A 27403-nucleotide genomic window follows, 5' to 3' on the forward strand; every position below is an offset into this window, starting at 1 on the left:
GCTTTGTCATCGCTTTGCTGATTGTGCATCATTTTGAAACCTACGCAGTGCTGTGATGTGTTCATGTTTTCCGGCTTTTTTTGTTTGGCTCTCCAGTTCTGCCTACACAGAGCAACCAAATTGTTGCCTACGTACCGTTTCCCTCACTTAACGAACCCGATTAACATTCAAAATAGAAAAACCCGCTGATTCAACTTCCCACTTAGGCATGTGGTGTTTGCTAACAACAGATGTTTTATACATATGTATGTGTAAAACGGTGTGCATAATCAAAAGGAATATTTAAAATATATTGATACCAACGGCGCGCACAGGTTATTGCTAGTCGCTTTTCCAATACTATTACACAGACCTAATTTCCTCTGAAAGCGAATGTTGTTGAACTTGATATTTGCGGTTCACCAGTACTTACTTCGTCATTGCTTTGTGCAATATCATCAAGTGTGTGGAACATTTTAGGTGTCGTTGAAAACGTTTCTTAAGTCCACTTTACTGAGGACAGAAAACTGTTACGCCTTATACCAATTTCGTACAGATGCGATGTTCATTGCGATCCTCTAAAGGCGAAAACTTGCTTATTCAATACACAGCGGACAAACTTACTTGATACAAGCTTCTGTGTGGTTCAATTTGGTGGAAGCGCCTTCCCGTGAACAACGTCAAATACACGACGTTGCCATGCTTGTGGATGATTGGTAGCGCAGCGCGGTGGTCATGATGTTACATAAGAGCGTTAACCAGGTCCGAACTGATCCTTGTGACCACTGTGCGGCATGCGTGTACCTTTTGGTTTTATGAAGCAACAAGCAGCGCTAAATAAAGCCAAAGCCTCCAAATTTCATAAGTTTGCTGGTCCAAATCCACGCCAACAGCTTTATGCGACATATCGATTGTTAATGCCGTGGAATTCGCTGTTTGCAAACTGTACAAAATTAAGAGGCAGTTTTTTGGGCTGTCAAACAAGCTATTTAGTTAAGGTGAGCAATTTAGCTGTACATTGTTACCAGATGTTTTTTCATAAATTGGTTTCATGGTCTTAACACCGCAGGAATAACTAATGGTCCGAAAACCTAAACGTACCAACAAACTCCTGTATAGCCTTAATCGATATAAGGGGCGGAAAACTTTGAATGGGTTAAACAGGAAGCGGCCAAGCATCGGTGCATTTGATTTCATGTCCCAGAAAATCAATTTGCGATTTTTTGAAAAACGTGTTTGATAACAAGACCGTTGCCTACAAGTCCTTGTAATAGTTGCCTGCGCTGCGCGCGGTGAACCTTTAATGACAAAAATGCTTGTAGGTAAACAAAATTGCAATTTACTGATTGACAAACAGATTACGCAAGTCTTTAAAAAGCGTGACGCACTTTTTAAATCCAAATGGTGTTTAAAGAAGACTCTGAATTCTGTTTCAACGAAGTAAAGACAGCACGCGCGTGCACGCGCCGCAACATCATATTAGTATATTATGTCGCTACAAGTTAAATTTTTTTTAAATGTTGGTAGTACTGAATGTCTAATAAAAATGTGGCTGAATAAGAGATAATTTACCGTCTAACAATAAGAGCAGGCACCAAACTTTTGTCACGTCGATTCTCAAATGCAGCTTACCTTGTTGGCTCACTCATGCGTGAAAGACACGTGACAGCTGTCTGCTGTTTGGGGCGTTTATTGCTTATTCCAGAATATTTTTAGACTGCGCAGTGGAATTTCCCGTAATATTATCCTTTCAACATCTTAAAGCTGTGTCTGATTGCTATAACGTTGATTACAATTGCCAGTGTCCTTGGGAGAGAATGAAAAAAACAGGGCTAAACAAAACCAAAAATATTAATTATTGGAATATTATTTCTGTGTTCTCAGCCTGGCGCGACATAACAATCCATTTTCTCTCTGGCAAATACAGGAAACAATCAATATTGAGATATGACCTTACTTTGCAGAGAAAGCTGTGTTTGTCCACAGTTTTGGGCAGCTATTAAACGTTGTTTTGAACAAAATGATTTGTGATCTTTTATTATCGCGCAGTAAGTTAATAATAAAGAAAGAGCTTATTTAATGTATCGTCTGTAGTCGTCACGTTTAGCTTCCAGCATGGATGCTCCATGAAATATGTTTATATTGAACCGGTATTACGTTTTAGCATCATTGGTATATAAGCGGATATTATTATGTGTTTTTAATGGATGTTTATTTGTTCCAGAATATATTACTTTACTATGCTTAGCTAAACATGTTGGTCGTTGCACAAAATCCGACTATAAATAACCCTTAGAAATAAAGTATTATCAAAAAGTCGACTTTTCCAATCCTTTGGAATGGAAGTTAATGGGCAAGACGACCCAGACGTTTTTTTCCGTTTTTGTGCACTTTACTGCAGGCGTCATAAGCAATTTAACTCCAAGAAAACTATGTTTGAATCCGCCAACCATGCCTGATGCAATAAACCTTCGCTAAATCTGTCCTCGTGTGTAAATACCAAGACCATAAACACTGGCGGTAGAAACGAAAGAAAGTCTCACTGGTAACAATGGAACTTTAACGACTAGTAGTCATGGTAACAACTTACAAACACCAAACCCCTTTTACCCTCTCGTTAGGCATGTTGCGTAATGTTTGTTATTTTCGACTCAAACGACATCGAAACGACAAAGAGCAAAGTGCTGTTGTTTGTTTGTTTTGTGGTTGTATCTGGAAGGACAATCGAAATGCATCGTTCCCAGTTCGGTTTCCTAGACGGTTTTAAGGCTGCCGACGTTACAATGTGTCAAGGTGGTTGGCCGATGTCGATCGCGGGTCAGAGATTGTCGCAATGTATCGAACCGCCCGAATCAAATCTCGATTTGTTGTTCCCAGTTCGGTTTTGTAGACACTCTTAAGGCTGACGACGTTACGATGTGGCAAGGTCTCGTCTTTGGTTTGTTACGTCATTTGCCGACGTTAATCGCGCTTAAGGAATCTACTATGGTTTTATCCATGTAATTGCTGCCGGAACTTTTTGACACCCGGCTCCATTTAATACAGACGATGTATTTGTTTGGTGATCACAGGTCTCAAATGTTCGAGCGCGACTAATACCAGTTTATACATTATTGATATCAATATCATTCGCCTGAATATTCAGACCACACCAAACTTGACCAAAAAAATTGTGTTAGAGAACGCAATACCACTAACAATTTGTTGTTGTTCTTCAAATTTTTATTTAAATACAGTTCTAGAAATGTCAATATGTACATTTATTTAAATGCGGGAGAGGATTCATTTGCAAACCAGTCTAAATGACAAGCGACCTCATTTAGTTACGACCAAAGAGGTTTAGTAGTCCAAACCCCCATGCATTATCCGGGTTCCAACCCTGTTTGCACGATGCAATAAAACTTCGCTAAATTTGTCCACGTGTGCAAATACCAAGACCATAAACACTGGCGATAGAAACGAAAGAAAGCCTCACTTGTAACAATAGAACTTTAACGACTGGTGGTCATGGTAACAACTTACAAACACCAAACCCCTTTTTCCCTCTCGCAAGGCATGTTGCGTAATGTTTATTATATTCGACACGAACCAAATCAAAATAACAAAGAGCAAAGTGCTGTTGGCCGACGTCAATCGCGGATCAGAGATTGTCGCAATGTATCGAACCGCACAAATCAAATCTCGATTTGTTATTTGCTGGATAGTGCATGATATTGCAAGTGCCAGAAACCCAGCATGTCCTTCGGCTTTTACAACATAGGAATTTCAGTCGCAACAAAACACTGCAGTTGTCAATGTATGCTTTACTGGCATTTTACTGACGAGAAATAATGCCAAGAATTGGATGTTTCGGGTGGTGATCTGTTTTTTATTCACATAGTGCCTAAAGTAAATATCAGTAAACACATTTATTATTGTTAACTTTGCTTAAAACGATATTATTTTATCCCATCTGCATTAAAACTGCATCTGAGTAAAGTGCGCATATGCCCGAACCTGCTGACACTAAAACATTTTCACAAATAAGAATTGTTACTCGTTTATGACACGCTTTTCGTGGGTTCCTTATTCGCTTGCTTTTAGCCAACTAAGAATAATTCTAAAACTTCCTTTCACACAAACTAACCTCACTAAACTGTTTTACAAACTATTTTGTTACAACATTATTTTGTCACTACACCATCTATTTGTATTTACAGTGCTCCAAACCAAGTTACATCGAAAAACACAAGTTATGACGTTTCAAAATGACATCGAGATCAATTAACAAAGAATAATGTGGAATTAACTTTATGAAACAAAGTGATACAAATATCACATAATCGGTACGAACATTGTCACATTCAATTCACTGCTGTCTTGCATCTGCCAGGTGGTCGCATTGCCAGCGACAGTTTTATAAAGGCCAAGTAATTACGTCATCACGCTATAAACAGTCAACAAGAATTATGTCATGCGATTCGCAAATAAGCGACACGTAATAAATTTACACAGGATGCGTGGTGTGGCGAACGGGAACCACTTTACGAGAAAATTAGTCATGCAAAACACAAATTAAAGAAAACAAAGACCTTTTCCAAAGCAATTATGTTGGTAAATTAATCTGATTAAAAATTCGCATTTACAATTAATATTTCACGGTATCTGAGTACGAAAACGTTGTTTCAGTATGAAGGCATAATTACACTAAAACATGACAAGAAATTTGAGAAGAAAACGTTCCAAAAATGAACTGCCAATCCTAATTACAGTCAAACTTTAAATCAAGCGTATTCAACCGTAATCCCCAATCATTGTCCAAGTCAACACGTAACAAGAATGTCTACACTTTATCTTTAATAAAGATTTTGTTGTGGGGATATACACTTCAAGGTATACTTAGCATTGATCTGAAACCATTTAATATTTTGCAGTTTATGGCGTGAAAATACAAAATTATGTACAACAAGCACAGAAGGTTGTTTATGGCAAACACGAAAGTTAGTCATAATCTTCCAAGGTTGTGTTATCAGGCTGTTAAAAAATTTGTCGCAATTCCTTCGCCAATTCTGCTTTCTGGTTTTCGTCAGTGATTGAAACAATTGCTTGCAACCCAGATCGAATATCATACAAAACTCCTTTTGCTGGAAATTGTGCTACCAGCGGTTCTTTATTTTCAATTGACAAATTGCAATGAACTAAAGCTTCTTCAGGCTTTCCTTGGCCACAAAAACTATTTGAAAGTTGTCCGTGGAGTTGACATAACTGATGGTCGGGAAGTTTACTCAAATAAACTTTTCGTCTTGCGGCTATGGCTTCTTCAAACACTACTTGTGCCTCCTCGTATTTGCACAAGTTGTTGAGGCAAATTCCATAATGAGTACGTATTTGTATATCCCTGTTTGATGTGTCTTTTGTGGTGTTTGAAATGACTTCACGATATGCTCGCCTTAAATGTGGTAAAGCTTCCTCATTTCTTCCAAGTTTTTTGTATCCTTTACCTAACCAAAAATTGACCCATGCTTTTTCTGTCGCTAGACACTTCGACTTCGGTAACTCACTTGCCATCTTAAAACACTCCAGTGCCTTTTCAAGTTGGCCCGTACGTGTCAGACATTCACCGTACTTCATGAGCAAAGTGCAGTAATATGGTTGTTGCTCAAAGAGGGGAAGGTTCATTTCCATGAAAGTTGCACACTCTCTGTCCTCCTCAATACCAGTTGAGTTTTCCGCATACATTATCATCATTAAGCTTTGGTAAACAGGAGATAATTTGTAATCGGATGCATTGAACTCCTTAATCAATTTAATGCATAATCTGGGCAAATTCAACGAACTTGCAAAAGCTACAGGGAGTATTGGCGACATAATCACATGGTGAGCGCAAACTTTTTGAGAAGTTGGTTGATCTAGGGTGAAAAATGCAGCTTTAGCAGTTGCTTTACCAAACAACATTTCGATATCAGACTGGGAAAAAAACGTTTCTGGAAACAAACAATCAGAGAAAATATATCTCTGTAATGAAGCGGTTGCCATTAAGCTGTCCACAATTGTTCTGCCTCCAATCTCGTTCGCAATATCCTGAACTACAGAAGGAGAACCTGTAGCAAAGAGGTGATACCGAATATCTTCCTGTGCAAATGCTGTGCTGTAAACCCTTAATCTTATTTCACAGGTAACGGCCAAAGAAAATTGCAGCGCGAGATGGTTGAACTCATTTATAAGTTCCCTTTTCCTCAAATCGTCGACAATAGAGAAAGTGTTAAACATTGAACACTTTTTAAAATAACCAAGATAAAGAACAAAAAGTGAAGAACTTCGAAAAACAAGTCGTTTTATGTCAATTTTAGGAGAATTTGCAACATTTTCCGGATTTATCAAACTAAATCTTCTCAAGTCTTCCTTTGCCTGGTTTTTAGTTCTTTCGTTAGAATCGTGTTTCGTTTCTTTTTGTTTTGCTCGCAGTGTAAAACATGTGTGTACACTTTTATCGCCACAAACAAAGCAAGTTTTTCCTAACATATCTGCCAAGTGATATCCCTCCTTTATATCTTCTTCAGTATGTAAATACTTAACCATCTCACTAACTGGTTTGATCAGTTCAGTGATCCATGGCTTCTTCTCTGTTTCTGTTTGTCTTCCTAATGGATTCTTGCTAGCTTGAGGGGCAAAACCATCAGGGCATACGCCACATGGTGTATACTGATCGTAGAACCAGTTGTTTTCTATGTTAAATGGATCATTTAAACATGGAATTGCCAAAAATCTCAGAATAGTTTCACCCAAACCAACTAGAATCATTTGAAAGACTGTTGCAAACCACCTAAACCTCTCCAGAATATCTTGGTAATTTGACTTATGCTGAATTCCATCCTCCAATATTATAATGTGCTCGAAGTCAGAAAAAGGAGTCACTTCACCCTTAGCAAGAGATCCCATCCCAACCAATGCATATTTGCATGGCATTTCACCCATTAATTTTAATGTGTATTCAGCGATAAGCTTCATTGCCCGTTTGTATTGTTCCGTCACATAATTCTGCAGTTCTCTAATCGTTTCAACTCTTTGCTTCCTTTGTTGTGAAAGACGATTTCCTTTTAAATCATCACTGATTGGCTGCAGACTGTCCAGATTTTGTTTCGTTGCTTTTCGTAGTTTGGCAATCACATGTTTGACTACTCTTATTGCACGATGAACTACATAAGTATCTTTGTTCGATGCGTTGGCCAAAGTTAAAATGTGCAAACATAAATCAGTGAGATCCTTTTTAATTTCTTCAACATTATCAGGTTCACGTATAATAGCTGATGTCATCAAAGCAACACTCTGTATGAGGCTAATCTTATCAGGACTCTTCTCTTTGTACACAAGTCCCAGTTTATGCAAAATCTTAGCTGATTCTTTAGGATTGATTTCGACTCCATTTACTTCACACTGATTTTTGAGGTCTTGGGCTAATTTGATTTCACTCATTTGAGACATTATCTGTTAAGCCTTTGAAACTAATTTCAAAGTAATTCGTCAAAAATATTGCACTCACTGCTTCATTCCTTCTTACTTCAATCTGTTGCAAGTAACCTTCATTTCCAAATGGTTATTTTTAATCAAACCCTTATTTGTTAGTTTAAATACGAGAAAGTGATGTCACCTGTAAAATATCATTATCAATGTTTGAGGGATGCAGGAACTGATAAAAATATTTACAACAAGCCTTGCCATCACTTTGCTGATTGTGCATCATTTGGAAACCCACGCAGTGGTGTGATGTGATCATATTTTTCAGCTTCCGGTTTTTTTTTTGGCTCTCCAGTTCTGCCTACACGGAGCAACCAAACTGTTGCCTACGTAGCGTTTCCCCAACTTAACGAACCCGATTAACATTCAAAATAGATGTTTTTGATGCCGCCACTGGTCCACCTATATCATCCATGAGAAAATCGCGAGAAAAAGGCAGCTAGCGAGTACGTTCGTCGCAGTATAACATGTTAAATTTAGAAATTCGCTACAAGTTAAATTTTTTAAATCGTTGTATTGAAACCCTTATTTGTTGGTTGAAATACAAGCAAGTGACATCAGCTAGGATATCTCATTCCTAATGTTCAAGCGATGCAGGTAATGATAAAAATATTTACAACAAGCTTTGTCATCGCTTTGCTGATTGTGCATCATTTTGAAACCTACGCAGTGCTGTGATGTGTTCATGTTTTCCGGCTTTTTTTGTTTGGCTCTCCAGTTCTGCCTACATAGAGCAACCAAATTGTTGCCTACGTACCGTTTCCCTCACTTAACGAACCCGATTAACATTCAAAATAGAAAAACCCGCTGATTCAACTTCCCACTTAGGCATGTGGTGTCTGCTAACAACAGATGTTTTATACATATGTATGTGTAAAACGGTGTGCATAATCAAAAGGAATATTTAAAATATATTGCTAGTCGCTTTTCCAATACTATTACACAGACCTAATTTCCTCTGAAAGCGAATGTTGTTGAACTTGATATTTGCGGTTCACCAGTACTTACTTCGTCATTGCTTTGTGCAATATCATCAAGTGTGTGGAACATTTTAGGTGTCGTTGAAAACGTTTCTTAAGTCCACTTTACTGAGGACAGAAAACTGTTACGCCTTATACCAATTTCGTACAGATGCGATGTTCATTGCGATCCTCTAAAGGCGAAAACTTGCTTATTCAATAAACAGCGGACAAACTTACTTGATACAAGCTTCTGTGTGGTTCAATTTGGTGGAAACGCCTTCCCGTGAACAACGTCAAATACACGACGTTGCCATGCTTGTGGATGATTGGTAGCGCAGCGCGGTGGTCATGATGTTACATAAGAGCGTTAACCAGGTTCGAACTGATCCTTGTGACCACTGTGCGGCATGCGTGTACCTTTTGGTTTTAATAAGCAACAAGCAGCGCTAAATAAAGCCAAAAGCTTCCAAATTTCATAAGTTTGCTGGTCCAAATCCACGCCAACAGCTTTATGCGACATATCGATTGTTAATGCCGTGGAATTCGCTGTTTGCAAACGGTACAAAATTAAGAGGCAGTTTTTTGGGCTGTCAAACAAGCTATTTAGTTAAGGTGTGCAATTTAGCTGTAAATTTTTACCAGATGTTATTTCATAAATTGGTTTCATGGTCTTAACACCGCAGGAATAACTAATGGTCCGAAAACCTAAACGTACCAACAAACTCATGTATACCCTTAATCGATATAAGGGGCGGAAAACTTTGAATGGGTGAAACAGGAAGCTGCAAAGCATCGATGCATTTGATTTCATGTCCCAGAAAATCAATTTGCGATTTTTTGAAAAACGTGTTTGATAACAAGACCGTTGCCTACAAGTCCTTGTAATAGTTGCCTGTGCTGCGCGCGGTGAACCTTTAATGACAAATATGTCTTGTAGGTAAACAAAATTGCAATTTACTGATTGACACACAGATTACACAAGTCTTTAATATGCGTGACGCACTTTTTAAATCCAAATGGTGTTTAAAGAAGGCTCTGACTTCTGTTTCAATGCAGACGAAGTAAAGACAGCGCGCGCGTACACGCGCCGCAACATCATATTAGTATATTATGTCGCTACAAGTTAAATTTTTTTTGAATTTCGGTAGTACTGAATGTCTAATAAAATGTGGCTGAATAAGAGATAATTTACCGTCTAACAATAAGAGCAGGCACCAAACTTTTGTCACGTCGATTCTCAAATGTAGCTTACCTGTTGGCTCACTCATGCGTGAAAGAAAAGCGACAGCTGTCTGCTGTTTGGGGGCTTTTTTTGCGTCTTCCAGAATATTTTTAGACTGCGCAGTGGAATTTCCCGTAATATTATCCTTTCAACATCTTAAAGCTGTGTCTGATTGCTATAACGTTGATTACAATTGCCAATGTCCTTGGGAGAGAATGAACAAACAGGGCTAAACACAACCAAAAATATTAATTGTTGGAATCTTATTTCTGTTTACTCAGCCTGGCGCGACGTAACAATCCATTTTCTCTCTGGCAAATACAGGAAACAATCAATATTGAGATATGACCTTACTTTGCAGAGAAAGCTGTGTTTGTCCACAGTTTTGGCCAGCTTTTAAACGTTGTTTTGAACAAAATGATTTGTGATCTTTTATTATCGCGCAGTAAGTTAGTAATAAAGAAAGAGCTTATTTAATGTATCGTCTGTAGTCGTGACGTTTAGCTTCCAGCATGGACGCTCCATGAAACATGTTCATGGTGAACCGATATTACGTTGTCGCATCATTGGTATATAAGCGGATATTATCATGTGTTTTTAATCGATGTTTTAATTATTCATTTCAGAACAAATTACTTCCTTTGCTGCACTTAACGCTCTGTTTGACTTTTAGGGTGTAATTACCTTGTATCGACCTCTAACTAAAACATTTCAGTGCTGCTCGTATTGTAAAGTCTTATTGAAGATGAACTTTATTTTTTTGGTGTTGAGTCTGTTGTCAACATTAATTGCAGGTAAACAAAACATTTTAGTACGAAAACTTTGGCAAATAAACGTTAGAACAACCAAGAGTTAACACATATGTAGAACCACACATGTACAACCACACAAGTGAAAACATGCGTTCCATACCAAGATCGGATACTAAATAGAGTGTTGAAAAATAAATAATAAGAGCCACGTTTGTTAATCTTTTTCATTCCGTGACATACGCAAAAATTCCAAAGGAGTGTTTTGCACGTTGGGTACGTTTTATTGTAGTAAAAAAATGTTGCCATCACAAGTAAACCAAATAAACTTGTGCTTAAAGTGCTTAAAGTATCGTATTTTGTGTTTAGAGAAATAAAATCGATAATAGATAAAAGTTTATTCAGGTGGAAAATCGTCATCTTGTCGACCTTCGGCTTACAGTGGGCACAATACTGGTTCTGAAATCTCATCTTCATGCACAAGTTACGAACATGCATTGGCCACAGGCACTGGTGGAACTGCTGCAATACATTTGTATAGAAACACACTCGGCAACAACATTTGTTCGGTACAAAAATTTTCGAATAATATTTCACGTTTGCCTGCGAAATTTTTCCGACAAATATTATTGTTTGCGTCAGTAAAAAGAATTAGTTTGTCCGTACAAATGCAAAGCAACTACTTTCTTTCGGTTTTTCAACTAACAGTTGCCTTTTCATAAACTAAAGTTTTAATAAACTGTATTATGCAGCAAAACATTTGGTGCGACAATGAATAAACATAAAATTTAAAGAAATCAGTCGAAAGCTTATTTTACAAGTTGTTTTAAGTATTCATTACCGCCAGGTTTACGAAGGAAGCAACAAAAACGGAGTCTTGCTGGGAACGTTTACTGGTGATGGAAGTGCGACAGGAATTGTGAAATCAAATACCGGTTCCATGTATTTGAGTTGCCCATCTTTACGGGGAATTACTTCAACTGTTGGCTTCGCGTTTGTTAAAGGTCTGGAATATGCCTTTTGCCAACAAACAATATTTGTTTATTTACAAATAAAACTTACATGGTACAAATCAATAGTTTATAACCCCATGTTGTACCATAGTCAACGAGGAAGCCTCGTGCAACTTGGAGTTGAACGTGGAAGATCTTCCAACAACTCTCGTTCTGCCAACTTCCAGCAATGGGAAGTTACCACGATTCTTGGCTTGTAATTACACGGTGTCAACTCCAGTGAGGTGCAACTATACAGTTACTGTGTCGTCAGGACTAACTCGTTCCACAGCAGACAACATATTCGTAAGTTAACAAGTTTTTACCACAAGATGATATAAGTGATCCTTTCGGTGACAAAAGTTTTTGGTAATTTCGATTGGAAAAAACATGCCAGTTAACTTCTTCAGTAATGCGACGGTTTACATTTTTTCATTCAAGTACAAGAGGGCTGGCATGTTTTTTTGTTTATTCAAAATTATTTTATTTAGCAAAATTATGTTCAACATTGGTTGACATTTTAAAACAAAATTTCTTTCAGATTTTGTCAGATGATCCTTCCCATCTCGGGACAAAAATAACCCAATCACAAACTAACGAAGTAGTCACCACAGTTCAAGCACGAAGAGTCAACGTTCAAATATTCACTTGTTGGGCTACAAATGTTCCTATCATCCACATCGACTCAGGTTTGTATTTAAATTTTGATTCAATAAAAGCTTTGAAATTATGAATAACTTTCACATAAACACCTACTGAAAATTTGTTGTTGCAAAAAAATCAAACCCGAAGAGAGTTTTGACTAAAAATTGAAAAAAATGTAGTTTCTATGGCTTATGCAGATTGCAAGTTGTTTGATGCGATGGAATGTACCGACTCCGTCAAGTTGAAGTGAGCGTTGAAGTTAAAATTTTATTTACCGATGGCAACACTCCAATACGATTTTAAAACTTGAAAAATAAAATAAAATTTGCTGTAAAAATCTTATGTCGTTTTCAATCCTCAAAGAATTAAACCAAATCACCTAACATGCTTTAAAACATCAAGAAATTCTGACACAACAATCAAACCGAATTGTCAAATAAACAAGTAAAACGATATCTGCAATATTAGGTTTCAAATTAATTTCAACCTACTGATAGTTGCAAACTTACATCTGAAAAATAAATTCTGTTGCGTTTTTAGCGTCAGTAATCATGGACTAAACTTACTTCGAGCAAGCGGAGAAGATATTTTGTATATTTCTAATCAAACGACCACCAACCTTAATTCTCTTCCGGAGAGTTGCAAAGCTCCAGCAAATAATCCAGTTTTTCAATTCGATCTCAACAAATGTTCTCCAACTAAGCAGGTTTCTCTTCCGTTCGTTGTTTTAAAATTGGTTGTCAATATTCGTTCTGTTAGTCACTATAGTCTTCCACTCAACACAAAAACAAATTGTTGTTGGTAGGTTATTGTTGCTAATACCATTCATCACAAGTTCAACAAACCGCTGACACGGACCCTGCTTCTGACAAACTGAATGTTAGCCAAACAATAGGATGCAACACATACCAATTGTCCTTAAATTTAAACCAAAGTTTTAAACGCTATTGGGTTGTTTCCTTTAAGTGTACATGTGTGTGTGCTAATGTGGTTCCTTGCTTCAAAGGGAAAGAGGTGTTTGTTTAAAAACTCTACAAAATCAGATTAATGTTTTGTTCCTCTTAGAAAACAAGCGACATGCTAAGATTGGTTTACAAAGTTCGCAACTTCAAGTACAACAGCCACGTAATTAGTAGAATGTCCTACCGACCTTACTGGGAGATATCTTGTGACTACAACGAGTCGGAAATGTTGAACAGAAATATTAAAGTGGACGCTGGTTCTGTTTTAACCAAATTAGTGTAAGTGGGTGGGTTTTAAACTTTTTACAACCACAAGTTCAAGTTAACCTCAAACTCTTTAAACAGAAAAGAAAACTTTGTCTCTTCACAAAGTATGGTTGGCAACATTACGGTCAGCTTTGTGTTGTTTGGTGACGAGCAAATGCGAACCCCGTTGACATCAAATTCGATCGTCAGTGTTCCTGATTACATCTACGCAAAACTGGATATTTCGGCCTACAAAAAAATAGATTTATTGGTGAGTAACCTTTCGAAAAGGCTCAGTTTTTCATTAAAGTATTTCTTATGAGGTCACACCTTGCATATATGTCAAAGGTAACGTTTCATAAAACAAACAAAGGACGTTAGCTAAAACATCTTTTATCTTATGAAAACAGATAAAACTATTTATATTCGTGCTGGCTGATATCGCGGTGCACTGCTTTTTTGTTAATCGCGTTTCAATTTAGTTGAAAAGTTGTTGGATCACAAGAGATGTTGGAGGAAATGAAAGATATGAACTCATCAGAGAAAGGTGATTACCCCGAGCAAATATTTAAACCATCCTTCTTTCGTTTGTTTTGGATTTTTGGGGAGATTTATTACCGTAAAACAGCCTACGACGGTTACAAATAAGCAAAAACAAACAAACGCAGTGTCAAGAGTAATTTTTTTTCTCTTTTAGCTGCAAAGTTGAACACGAGACTGAAACTGAAGACACCATTGTGGTGACGAGAAATTATCAACCGATCTACGCCACCTTCAAGTTTCGTTCATTCGTTTGGATGAACGTGTCTGTAAACCAACAGTCCCTGTACGCTCACTGCTACGTGCAATTATGTGACAACACCAACACCGTCTGTGCACAACCGGTAAGATACATTTTTCTATTTAGAGCGCAATTAATGATTCCATAAATGCAAATACACACATCGTGTTGCCGTCATCCACAAAGTTTTGCTTTCTTCCCACAGGATTGCTCACGTGGACGAAATCGTCGATCTGTGGTTCCGGGTTTAAAGGAAGTCATATCAGTTGGACCTTTCTATGTTTCGGTTCCGGATCTGTGTGAAAAGGTGAGTTAGGACGAAGAAAGTCTCTGTAAGCAAAGTTTTATCAGTGCGGCAACTTTCCTGGAGAGACGAAACTTACTTAAACTGAATAAGTTGTCTTGAGTCGTGCGATTCATGCATGTTTATCATTGTACCTTACTATCTAAAACTATGAACCCATCGAGGAACCTCTTTTTCCATTTGTTGAGTATTGGGAACAGAAATATTTGGACACACAAATCGACTATTTCCGAATCTTTGCACTTAGAATATGGATTACATTTAATGCTTGTTTAGGAAAATGGAGGTTGCTCTGACTCTTGCAACGTCATAAACGGAATCGTAAAATGTTCATGTTTTGAAGGTCACGTCCTCGACAAGGACAAGAAAACGTGCATAGGTAAATGTGGAGGAAACCTAAGTTAATAAGTGTTGGTTAATTATTAGATAAAGAATGGTTGCAGAAAATCATAATGCTATGAATAGGAAAGCCAAAACTATAAGCTATTAATCATCTTAAGTAAAGTTTCGAACACTAACTGCGTTCATCATCAGTATTATAAACAACATGCAACAGAGCACCGAGGTAGACATGCAACTGAACGGGTAAAAAATCATTGAACATAGACGACAGCTCCAAACCTCCCTACCTGTTCATCATTTAGGTCTTCACTGCAGCATATTAAGATATGCTGATGACGTCGCTTCCGAGTTGTTGGTGCTGTCACGTTATGTGACTCAGGCTTGTTGCTTTGAGTTGTTGTTTTTTTTTTCTGTCTGTTCACTTTCATGTCCACCTCGGTGCTCTGCAGCATGTTGCTCATTCAATTATAGTACTAATGATGAACGCAGTTCGTGTTCGAAACGTCTCTACTTTACTTGATTAATATGATTAATAATTGCATATTAGCTTTGGATTTCCTATTCAAAGTAATTAACTCCACATATTTTGCACCCAGTCGTAATGCTACTTGCTCTTAATTTATTGTAGGAGTGGAGCAAGCATTTGAAAGCAAAGGATTCCAGAAAATGGAAATTCTTTACATTGCTGTTGGAGCCATCGTTCTTTTGCTTATTGTGGTTTTGGGGTTGATATTAATGCGTTTGAAACCACGTCCTTGGAATGGAGTGTTTAGCCAGGGCGCACATGTGTGTGGAAAGTAGCTGCCTTCAAGACCACACAGCAATCGTTCACAACAGTTTATATTGAATGCCGAGTTAAACCTAATTGTGCATACAACTAAACAATCGCTTGCTTTCATTGATTTGAAAGAATATTCAAGGAAGTAAAAAAATAAACTTTGCATATTTTGGATTTATGTTAAAAAATAGGTTGAATTAATAATCACTCCTTTTCGATTTAAATTGTGTAATTTGTAACAATAGTTATAATCCCATCCAACAGAATGTGTAAAACGTACTAAGCAATGTTACGTTCTAACAAACGAACCCATCGTATTTGTTTTGTATATAATATATGTCATGCCACTTTCAAAAACAAATAAAAAAATGCAGCAACAAACTTTTATACACACGATTTATGTTAAACTAAGCAGGTTGGTAGCAGTTATATTATGCGTATTGCAAATGAAGGCTTCGGTTACTATTGCAGTTTAACTTAGTGACCAGAAAATCATGGAACAGAATTATATGATTGCCATACTATGTGAGATTGAGTACCACAGTACCTAATTATAATCCCAGTACAGTATAGATGAATAGTTGCATTTTTTTTGTTTGTACAGCTTACGTAACATACACGGCAATTTTTGTTAGTTATAAGTGGAAGATTTAGATCATTCATAACTTGATTGAAATCGTTTTGAATATTTTGCTGCCATTCCCGTATTGACAAACAAGATTTGCACCTTTATTTAATAGTACAGGCTCAGATATCCCATTCTCATGCACAAGTTATCAGAGGGCATTCGTTGCAGGCTCTGGTGGTGTTACTACAATACACATGTACCGCTACACACTCGGAAACAACACTTGCTCGGTAAAGTTTTTAAAGTTTTAGTTTGGTTTACAGGTCTCACCGAAGGTGCGTAATTTGGTTTTCGTGTTATACGCGAGAACTTCTGCGTTTAACATTTTTTCGAACAGACAATTGTCTTGTAAAGTAAAAAGTTCACATGTGCCAAAAGTTTCGATAAACAATTTCTTTTTTGGTTTTATTCCTGTTTTCACACTCAAATGCTGATTGGTTACAGATTAGGACGAAAACGTAGGTAGTTGCAGGGTTTTGAAAGGTAAAACTGTCTAGTGAATGTTTGCATGGTTTCTGAAACATTACGAATATTATTGAAAACAATTATAGATAAGTAACAGCAGTTTTCCAATACTTTTATTCGCTGTAGCGAAAGCAAACGTAATACAAAAGTAAAGTGAAAAACCAAAGTTCGTCGAAGTCGGAAAGTCATGGACTCCTAATTGGATTCATTGTGCTTCTCGTCATAGCTGTGTTGCCTTTGATCGGTTGCTTAGTGAGACGGTTTTTCAAAACTATAAACCAACGTCAATCGTGAGTTACCTGAACATTGCAAATACCTAAAATATTTTATATTGTCGCTAAATCACAACTTTTGGATATTTCGCATGATAAACCAGGTTTAATTGTGCCCATAACCTGTGATACCATGATGTTTTTTCAAATACAATCTGTACTAATCGGTAAACTAACCCGTACTAGTTAAAAGGAAGAAGTTTCATGTTTCAGAAAGACGATTCAGAGGTATTTATTGCACGTACAAGCTAATAGTTACAGATGCAAGTGTTGTGTGCAAATACAAACAAAAAACTCAATAATGTCGTCAAGAAAGTTCAAGAAATGTCAAAAAGACGAGTAAAAAAGTGCGTTGTCAGGTGAAAGACGTGCAATATGCAATACGTAAATTCACTCAGTTGGGCGTTGGTATAATTGCGCATGTTAATTTCGTATCCAAAATTGTTCATTTTAAATAAATATTGTTGGAATGTTTGCATCAAGTTTCAATTAAAGTCAGGTTAGGAAAACACAACAATTTGAACTCACGTGCGATCTAATGTCAAATGCGTTAATCAAATAGGATTTCCCATCGATCATAAATAATATTGTTAAGTACTGGATTGAGACTCATATTTGGCATATAGGTCGCAACAGTCGTGGTGGCATGATAGATGTTCTACAACCAAGCAGTGACTAAAAGTTTATGTGTTATTCGCATAGACATAGATACATAGATTTGCTTTCTTCCCACAGGATTGCTCACGTGGACGCAAATCTGTGGAACCGGGTTTAAAGGAAGTCATATCAGTTGGACCTTTCTATGTTTCGGTTCCGAATCTGTGTGAAAAGGTGAGTTTAAAATCTAGATAATTTATTAAAATAATGTAATCATAATTAAAAGAAATCACGTTCAGTTGTTTCGAATCAAAGAACTATTTACCATTTGCTCGCCACCTTTACTTAAATATCCACTTAATATTCTCTTTAATTAAAATCAAAGGAAATCAAGGCGATAACATCCCTTGGATTTTCTTGCATTGCAGCGAAAAAATCATGGCAAAAGAGTCCCAACATATGTTATTGAAAAATTGTAAACAAGAACTTTAATCTAGAACAATGGTGGATGCTCGGACTTTTGCAACGTCATGAATGGGAAAGTTCATTGCTATTGTTTCGAAGGTCGGTACCTTGACAAAAACAAGAAAACCTGCATTGGTAAGAAAAAAATATTTAAGTCATTGATTCCATAATTGTTAGAGGTTTTACCAATGGACATAAATATGTTGGCAACGTGGCAAACCAAACGCATTTTCAATATAAGCGATGTAAATGTCATCAAAATGCTTTTCAATATCTATAAATTAAAATAAAGCAACGGAGCATTTTGAAACAAGGTGCGGAACAAAATTGCTGACGGAATTGTTCAGCAACACTCAAAGCGTGTAAAATTATTATGCTTGAGAATTCCAGTGCGAATGGTTAATTAAAATTCGGATAAAACTATTTCAATCTTCGACATCTTCACTTGAAATTGTGATCAGGTTGTGGATTTCAGAAACCACAAAATAAATTTTAACGCTAAATCAGCATATTATGTCACTTGCAGATGTAGCGGAAGTGTTGCAAAGCGAAGGTTTCCAGACTTTGGAAGGTGTTTACATTGCAGTTGGATTCATTGCAGTTCTGCTTATTGCTGTGTTGGGCTTTATTGTTAAATGTTTGAAGCGTCGTTTTAACAAGAACGAGTAATATGCTTACTATACCAACAAAAATTACTAACTACATGCTTTGGATCCGTATATTCAATCAAAAGTCTCAGTTGTCATAAAAAATAACCATGTAACCATTCATTTGTGTTTGTCAATAATGAATTTCTGCTTGTAAATTTACGTTTCATACAAAAAAAAGTGTAAATAAAAGTACGTTCCATCAATAAAACTCAATAAATGTTAACTCTATGCTTATCTTTAAGTGAAATAGAAACAGTACACGACCACGTTCACAACCCTGTTGATTTGGATAACTCTGGTGGTTAACTTTATTTGTAAACAATAAGTCTGTATCCAAACGTTCAGCATGACTGTTCAAGGTAAACACATTTTCACATTCTATATCATCATGGCATTAAGCTTGACAGGGTTGTTACTGTTTCGTTTATTTAAAGAAAACTTGCATTACAGATATTTCAATTTTGTGTACCCGCCTGGAGTGACGCAACAATGTGTTTTGCATCGCAGCAAATACAGGAAACGATCAATATTAAGAACGACCTGACTTTGAAGTAAAGTTCGCGTATGCGAAGTTTCGTGGTTGAATAAATTGGTCGAATGTTTTCGCAGTTCACGCAAATGCGCCACGTTTATTTGCATGCGTGGACGGTGCGTGGGATTTCTGATAATGAACTTGCATTGATGTTGTGTATCTGGATGCCACATTTTTCGTGTTAAATGCGAAATTTTGGCTTCATCGGTTTTAATGCGGATACTATCGTCATCACAGTGAATATAAATTCAGTTCATATTAATTCAACCACAGAAAAATCATCTATTTCTTATTTAGCATCCAAGTGAAACATATTAGTGCCGCTTGCATTTCCTGTTGAAGATGAACTTTATTTTTCTTTCGGGTCTGTTGCTGACGTGGGTTGCAGGTAAAAAAAATGTCCATCATTTAACCTAATGTGTGTTCGGTTTTATTTTTACCTTTTAACATGTTGAGAAGAAGCGTGTACTGTGTTAACAGACATACTACGATACCAAGCAGGTTTAAATGCAGTTTGAGCGAAGCTAGAGTTAATATTGGCTTCGTTCAGGTCGAGTTTCGTCGTATTGTCGGCCTTCGCTGTATGTAGGAAACAAAGCTAGTTCTAGTGTCTTATCCTCTTGTGGAAGTTATGAACGGGCGTTTTCAACGGACGGTGACGGAACAGCAGCCTTGCACATATATTACTACACACTCGGAAACAGCATTTGTTCGGTAAAGAAAATCACTTTGTTTTTTCATAAAGAATTGATTGGAGTTCAATGCTCATGAAAAAGGACAGAGCAGCTGATTGCACGTTTGTAACAAATAATTTTATCCGAGTTGGTCATGTCCCGGAGTTCGAGAAATTTTCTGCCATACGTGGTTAAATGTATTACATGGATTGTTTTATGTATTTGGTATTCTCAGTACCAATTCACATTCCACAGGACAACAAACAAACTAAGAGACCCATCACACCCCGTGAAAATTTCCAAGAAATATTAACAACAGATATTTAGTCACGCTGCGCTTATCAAACTTTTACTTTAACGTTAGGTATACGAGGGAAGCAACAAAAACGGAGTCTTGCTGGGAACGTTTACTGGTGATGGAAGTGCGACAGGAATTGTGAAGTCAAATACCGGTTCAATGTTTTTAACTTGTCCAATGTTGCGAAGCTATAGTTTCCCTGTGCAATTTGCGTTCATAAAAGGTCGGGTATTTAGTTTTTTTATATATTTCTAATATTGTTGTTTGCAAAAAATAATTTCTTCCTATTTTCTTCATATGAAACTTTGTGTTTGAGATTTAAAATACTGGTTACGTTACAAAAATACTTCCTTGTGAAACAGCAAATAAGAATTATTAAACTTTATTCACGTTACTTAAATTAACGCGCTGTTTAGTCACTGATGAAGTCTCGTGTGACTTGGAGCTGAACGTGGAAGATCTTCCAACAACTCTCGTCCTCCCGACAAGTAATGGAAGATTGATGCAAGGCCTTGCTTGTAATTACACGGTGTCAAGTTCAGTGAGGTGCAACTTTACAGTAACTGTGTCGTCAGGACTCACTTATTCCTCAGCAGACAACATATTCGCAACCTCGCATAAAATTACAAATATTATTACCTCAAGAAATCTGCCTACCCAGCACCACTTCTTTTGCGTGGCACAAGTAAAAACTTCATTGTCAATTTCAATTAATGTTATAAACTAATTTGGTTCATAACAATATTTGAAATTAAATTCACATAAGCTTTTCCTGCAAGTTTATATGTAATGAGTCGTATAAGTCTTGTGACACTGAACTATACTTTTCATAAGAATCACGAAACTATAAAAGTTGGCATCAGTTTATTTTGGTAGGTTTTCCTTAATTTTGTAAGAATTTGAATTGCTCAAACCACGGTTCTTGTCTAAACGACGGGTTGTTCCTTGTGTCAGTGTCTCACATGGGACACAATTTTTTTCCATTTGTGTACTAAACTAAACAAACAATACACATTGGATAAACTGGCACAGTGGAACAAAAATCTTTTCAATTTCAAAACAAAATTTCTTCAGGTTTTGTCAGATGATCCATCCCATCCCGGAACCAGAATAACTCAGTTACACAATCACGAAACAATTACCACAGTTCGTGCTCGAAGAATCAACGTTCAACTATTCACTTATTATTCCACAAGTATACCAAGCATTCACATTGATTCAGGTTTGTCAGATCCTGTGCCACGAAAACCTTGCTAATAATAACGGCGTATGCGAAAACGTTTTGGATAAACGTAAATATTTGAACTGCGTCCGTTTTCTAAAGCGGCCTGTGCATTAATATATTTGTCATAAAGTCACACATGGCGTATTTATAGGATTAATTTGTCACAGTCTTTTTGTTGTGTGACACTTTCCACCATGTAATTCTTTAGTGTTCGACAGTGCAAGTATTAAAAGGCGATTACAACAAATATAAAGATATTTTGCATCAACAAACAATCCGTGTCGATTACTAAATATTATGATTTCTATCTTTTTGGAAGTCGGATTAGCAAACAATGTTCGTTTTCATTTTGTTGGTAAAAAAGGCAATTAAAGAGTTTTTTACCTCACGCAGATTGCACGCTGGACAATGAACTGGAATGCACCAACTCTGTTAGGTTAAAGTAAGTGTTTCAAGAGCGCTCATAGCATTTGGCACACGAAATTACCAACATATGGCAATATTGCCTAAAATAGTGTACAGTCTGTATAACTTTGTTTATCATCTGATTTTTGTGACACGGGGCCTGACGGCACTATTAGTTAGGCTTTGCTTGGCCATGGTGTTTCCACCTTGTTTTCTCCGTAAGGTTGCACCTAGTTTGGTGCCGAACGGATGACGGTGATTGTATAGTCACCACAAAGTGGAAGTCTTTACTTGGCCGTTTGGTCAGCAAAGTCGTCTGATAGTCACGCCAGCTGCACTAATGAGACCTTATAGGTCGAAACAGTGGCCATCTGTCTGCAGCTTATAAAAGTCTGTATTACACCGCACACACGGTTATCATCTTATAAATTGTCATTTTGTTCTTTTTTAATTAACAAGCAAAACCACAAAGTAGAAAAATTTTATGTTACAGTGTCAGTTCTCGTGGATTAAACTTACTTCGAGCAAGCGGAGAAGATATGTTGTATATTTCTAATCAAACGACCACCAACCTTAATTCTCTTTCGGAGAGTTGCAAAGCTCCAGCAAATAATCCAGTTTTTCAATTCGACCTCAACGAATGTTCTCCAACTAAGAAGGTTTTTGTTCATTACTTCAAAAAAGTATATTTTTAATATTCGCTCTGTCAGACTGTTGCTCTATTTTCCTCAATTTATTCAACATACTTTACGACATAACAGTTGTTTAGCTACCACAAACACCAGAACCACAGACGCTCTTTGCTAACGAAATATGTGTTATGTATATCGGTCAACCTCACCTATACTAGACAACGAAGTAATATTACATGCAATGGCATGATTGTCAGGATCGCCCCACTGCGCAGGTCCTTACTTGGCGATCACAAGCGGCTATCGTATCGAGATCATTAGGTATACAGGTTTCGCAGGCCATCTTTGTAGCCCAGTTGGCTCTTTTTCCGACAAATCGGAGAAAGATCTGAAAAATCAAGCTCCCGGTGAGGTTTGAACTCACGACCTTGGGCTAAACAGGGTCTCTACCATCAGCGGTTTCACGGGGCATAATGTGGTCAAAATAAGCTGGTGGGCAAGCGCAGTGTAAACCTAATCACCAATAGTGATTGGACAATAATTGAACTAACGACCATTTTAAGTCCGCCTGGAACGCTTGGAAATTTGGATATGACACTCAAAATTTATTACATCATGGAATAAAACTTTCGTGTTTATAAATCAAATGTTATTGGAATATAGGCCTGTATCATTACTCGTATGGTTTTACATAGAGTATTTTTTGCGGATCTACGTGCTTTGATGGCATAGGAAGGTATTAAACAAAACCCACTAAAATCTGTGTTATATACTCTCAGAAAACAAGCGACATGTTAAGATTCGTTTACAAAGTTCGCAACTTCAAGTACAACAGCCAAGTAGTAAATAGGATGTCCTATCGACCTTACTGGGAGATATCTTGTGACTACAACGAGTCGAAAATGTTGAACAGGAACATTAAAGTCGATGCTGGGCCTGCGTTGACCAAAATAGCGTAAGTTGGACATATTTTGCCGATATTCTTTGATATTAGTTTTTAGATATCGATAAAAATGAACCTAACAACTTTTTTAATAGAAAGGAAAAGTTCGACGCCTCACAACATGGAATTGGCAACTTCACCATCAGCTTTGAGTTGTTTGATGACGAGCAAATGAAAACGCCTCTTACATCAAATTCGATCGTCAGCGTTCCTCAATATATTTTCGCAAAAGTGGATCTCATCGCCCACAAGAAATTAGATTTATTGGTGAGAACGAACTTAAACGTTTCCCTGAAAAACAAAGTCTTCTGAAGCGCTGGATGGCGTGTTAAGCACATAAAATGTTGGATGTTTAGGCTATGGGCAGGTTTGCTACGCCTTCCTTATTTCTATGATTTGTCTTTATTTGTGACTGAGCGTCCTTATTTTCGATATGTTTTGGCTCAAACACCGTTAAGTTTTGGCATATTCCGTTATCAGTCAATCATTCCTCTACCATTTTATATCGCGAGTAAAACAGTATTTTATGTTTTAAAATGCCGTTTAAATTTATGGCAAAATGAAATTTTTCCGTCGTCCTTTTATTTGGTTTCACGTCAATGGTAGCCATGGCTAAAGAACTTACACAAAAACATATTTTAAATTTTCGAAGCTCTTATATTGAAGTTATTTTATATTATTACATTTTGAATATTACAGTTGAAAAGCTGATGGATCACAAGAGGGAAAAATGTTGGAAGAAATGAAAGATATGAACTCATCAGAGAAAGGTAAAAAAATAAAATCTGGCTTCACCATCACGCAAATTCGAAGCTTAATTTTGTGCTTTTGCATGATACACTTTACCATATTTGCCGCATCCACAAGCAAATGTAAATGAAAATATGCTGAAGAATTTTTCAGGTAACGTTTGGGTTAATACTGTTTCTCAGCTGCAAAGTTGAACACGAGACTGAAACTGAAGACACGATTGTGGTGACGAGAAATTATCAACCGATCTACGCCACCTTCAAGTTTCGTTCATTCGTTTGGATGAACGTGTCTGAAAACAACAATCCCTGTACGCTCACTGCTACGTGCAATTATGTGACAACATCAACACCGTCTGCACACAACCGGTAAGGTAATATATTTTTCAATGAAAATCATATATTAATAATTCTGCAGGTGCAAATACCTAGTACATCCGGTAAGATATCCATATCCTGCTATGTATCAGATTGTTCATGATCACAAATGTGAGCTTAAATAACAAAAATGCATCTTTTGCTTTCTTCTCACAGGATTGCTCACGTGGACGCAAACGTCGATCTGTGGATCCTGGTTTAAAGGAAGTCATATCGGTTGGACCTTTCTATGTTTCGGTTCCGGATCTGTGTGGAAAAGTGAGTTAGGACGAATGAAGTCTCTGTAGGCAAATTGTGGAATATTAATGATCTGCTGTCTAAAGTTCGGCATCTTTTGTAACATTTTAACGAGTCTTGAGTATCAGAAAATTCCCATTTAGAAATTTGCAAAACTAGGTTAATTTTTGACGTCTTGACCACAAAAATAGATTTCCTTTTTTATTGGTAATTTGTGTAGGAAAATGGAGGGTGCTCTGATTTCTGCAACATCAAAAATGGACTTGTGTATTGTTCTTGTTTTAAAGGACGCTACCTCGCCGGAGATGATGAAACGTGCGCAGGTAAATGTACTGTGTATGGTCATTTAAATGTATTAACTTACAAAAACATAAACCTGTAATAATTTTAATGAAGATGTAGAAAAATCGATGACAATCAAAGATTTCCTGAGTTGGGAAGGTTTTGCTGTCGGAGTCATCGTTGTTTTACTTGTCGCTCTGTTGGGAGTGGCCATTGTAGGGACTACCGGGGTCTTGAGTCGCCAATCGTTTGACATCTGAACAGTAGATACGACCCTAAAGTCTCGCCGGATGGCAGACGAAACGTTGGTTTCCAATAAACACTTTAGAAACTAAGTGCCAGAAGAGCAATTCCGATTAATTAAGTAGATACGACATATGGCACGTGTATATATTGTTGCAACTCATGACATTGTATTAACCAATTAGCAACCATAACACCAATGCATTATCCATTTGTACGGTTTCAAATACATCTTACCATGATAAACACTGGTGAGCTGCAGACAAAGCCAATGTTTTAAGTTGATAAATCTCAGCAGTCCAGCTTTGTTGTGACATATAAATATCTTGCCAAATGGTGACTATACAGGTTTAACCCGCCTGAACCCGACCAACGTGGAAACACTGCCACCAAGCACAGGCTAAAATGAACAGTGCCGTCAGGTGAAAGTAGGAATCGAGTTTGTGAACTTAACACTGCATATTTACTCGGTCGCCGAGCTTTGTACACAGTGTGGCGCTAGCATTTGTCCACCATATACCCAGACCCATATACCCAGAAGAAAACCTGATCGGAATTCGTGTCCATGATGTCCTGGGTACAAATCTCGGTGTGGTCAAAAAAGAAAAAAAAACTCATCCATATTCTAAGTAGAAAACCTGGTTTACATGCATAGTAAAACGTGGGTTCAAGCATCAACGTAGGCAACAAAACCGTTGCACCTACGACTGGAGATTTTTCGACGTGTTAGCCAATAAGTACAATGGTCAGCTAACAAGGAATGTATAAGGAAAAAATATAGCAAAGCAAAGTGCAATGTTAGTTAACAATGGGTTTGATGCAAAAAGAAACATCTCACATTTGACACATAATCGAACATAGAAATCGTACCACATATAAATCCCACAACTTGGTTCCACCAAACTGAAATCGATGATGTCGCGCGAGAGCCGACAATCTGCTGCGTTTGTTTTAATTATTTATCAAACCGAGCACGACAAAAACATAGCCTACATTTGGTGAATATGTACAGTTTTGTTGCGGCAAGACCATAGCAATGCATTTCTTTTTTCGCGGTGTTCGTTTAGGAACCCGTGCAGTTGACGATGTTTGCAATCCACAGCCATTTGCGTATATCTGATAAACTAAACGTGTTGTATTGACTATGTCAATTCCAAAATTACCATTCCACAAAGCTTTCTGATGCATGTTACGTACGTTGAAGGCACATAACCAATAACAAAATGTTTAATAGATTCATGTTCATTTGAAAACCCACGATTTTCAGGCATTACCGAAACTTTTGATGTAATTTTAAATCATTTCAGAATTTAGCAGTGGTCATACAAAACAAAAATATTTGCCCCTCTTTCTTATCCATCTTCCGATGTAAACCTGATTCGGGCACTCGATTCAAATTAGAAACCGTCCTGTCCCAGCCGTCTAATCTGTCGCGTTTCCCCTTTGATGGCGACAAATATGTTTGCGCACGAAAAAGCACGAAGTCGAAGGTGTAAATGAAAAGTTGCAGTTTGTGAATGAAAGCATGTAGTGAAACCGTGTAGGAAGAACATGCAAGCAAGGTAGGATATCATGTGTGTCAAGTGGTTGGCATTTGTTATAAGGAAACTTTTTATTTATTTTTCTTATCTGACGAAAGATTGGAAAATCTTTATGCTTTAACAATTGCAGCATAACCACTGTACGAACATATTTCATGTAGAAGTATTTACCAAATTTCACGTTCTTCATTGGAAAATCAAAAGATTTCGCACCAAAACTGTTTCCATTGCAAACAGCTGCTGACCGTGCCGCGAAAACAGCGCATTCCACGTGGTAAATACTGTAATTATGACGTTTAAAATGGTCTGGCTCTCGATTATGACGTCATCCACAAAAGGAGCAATTAGTAGAACGCCAATTGTTCGAGACAATTAAACAGAATATGGTGGGCGACTGCCTACCCTTTAGTTTTCTAAACAGCGGCTAAATTAGGAAAATTTTTGCGAAAGGTCATTTCGCAAAACAGATACGAAGTCAGGAGTGTTTTTCCATGGTTGTTCAACGGTCAGCAAATATACGGTTGGAGTTAAGCCATCGCTTTCTGCAGAAACAGGTTCAGTGTCAGTTACAACACTAAGCTACGCAGAAAAAACGGTATTTTGAGCAGTCCTCCACACAAATGTTTATGCAACACCATCTGAATAAATTAGGATGTAATGGATATTCCATAGCAACGGTTCGCGTGTCCGGTAATTTGGCAGCAGTGCAGTTTCACATGATTGTTTCACGG

The 27403-nt window shown here is 37.3% G+C and overlaps 2 protein-coding genes across 4 annotated transcripts in view; both read left to right on the forward strand.

The window, feature by feature from the left end:
* LOC145911511 (uncharacterized) overlaps window positions 1-18818 on the forward strand; it is a 35595-nt gene extending 16777 nt beyond the window's left edge. Inside the window, exons 1-14 of one of the 3 annotated variants that reach the window (XM_082998890.1) lie at window positions 10335-10451; window positions 10812-10975; window positions 11254-11410; window positions 11511-11704; window positions 11940-12087; window positions 12241-12289; window positions 12584-12749; window positions 13109-13284; window positions 13351-13522; window positions 13734-13798; window positions 13949-14135; window positions 14238-14339; window positions 14613-14715; window positions 15307-15667. In XM_082998890.1, the coding sequence (XP_082855016.1) occupies window positions 10403-10451; window positions 10812-10975; window positions 11254-11410; window positions 11511-11704; window positions 11940-12087; window positions 12241-12289; window positions 12584-12749; window positions 13109-13284; window positions 13351-13522; window positions 13734-13798; window positions 13949-14135; window positions 14238-14339; window positions 14613-14715; window positions 15307-15479 (1905 nt within the window). In that variant the 5' untranslated portion in view covers window positions 10335-10402 and the 3' untranslated portion in view covers window positions 15480-15667. Of the gene's footprint in view, window positions 1-10334; window positions 10452-10811; window positions 10976-11253; window positions 11411-11510; window positions 11705-11939; window positions 12088-12240; window positions 12290-12583; window positions 12750-13108; window positions 13285-13350; window positions 13523-13733; window positions 13799-13948; window positions 14136-14237; window positions 14340-14612; window positions 14716-15306; window positions 15668-17915; window positions 18019-18409 lie in introns of those variants that run through there. The other 2 variants (XM_082998891.1, XM_082998888.1) reach the window with 2 other exon arrangements.
* A 542-nt stretch (window positions 18819-19360) lies between these two features.
* On the forward strand, window positions 19361-25314 carry LOC145912171 (uncharacterized). The gene is made up of 14 exons (XM_082999578.1): window positions 19361-19453; window positions 19616-19779; window positions 20104-20260; window positions 20454-20722; window positions 21112-21259; window positions 21656-21704; window positions 22161-22326; window positions 23079-23254; window positions 23338-23509; window positions 23942-24012; window positions 24175-24360; window positions 24526-24627; window positions 24827-24929; window positions 25003-25314. Exons 1-10 carry the CDS (start codon window positions 19408-19410, stop codon window positions 23951-23953), a joined length of 1359 nt encoding a protein of 452 aa, XP_082855704.1. The 5' UTR covers window positions 19361-19407; the 3' UTR covers window positions 23954-24012; window positions 24175-24360; window positions 24526-24627; window positions 24827-24929; window positions 25003-25314.
* The last annotated feature ends 2089 nt before the right edge of the window (window positions 25315-27403 follow it).

This window comes from Ascidia mentula, chromosome 8 (assembly GCF_947561715.1).
Source record: "Ascidia mentula chromosome 8, kaAscMent1.1, whole genome shotgun sequence".
Lineage (NCBI taxonomy): Eukaryota > Metazoa > Chordata > Ascidiacea > Phlebobranchia > Ascidiidae > Ascidia > Ascidia mentula.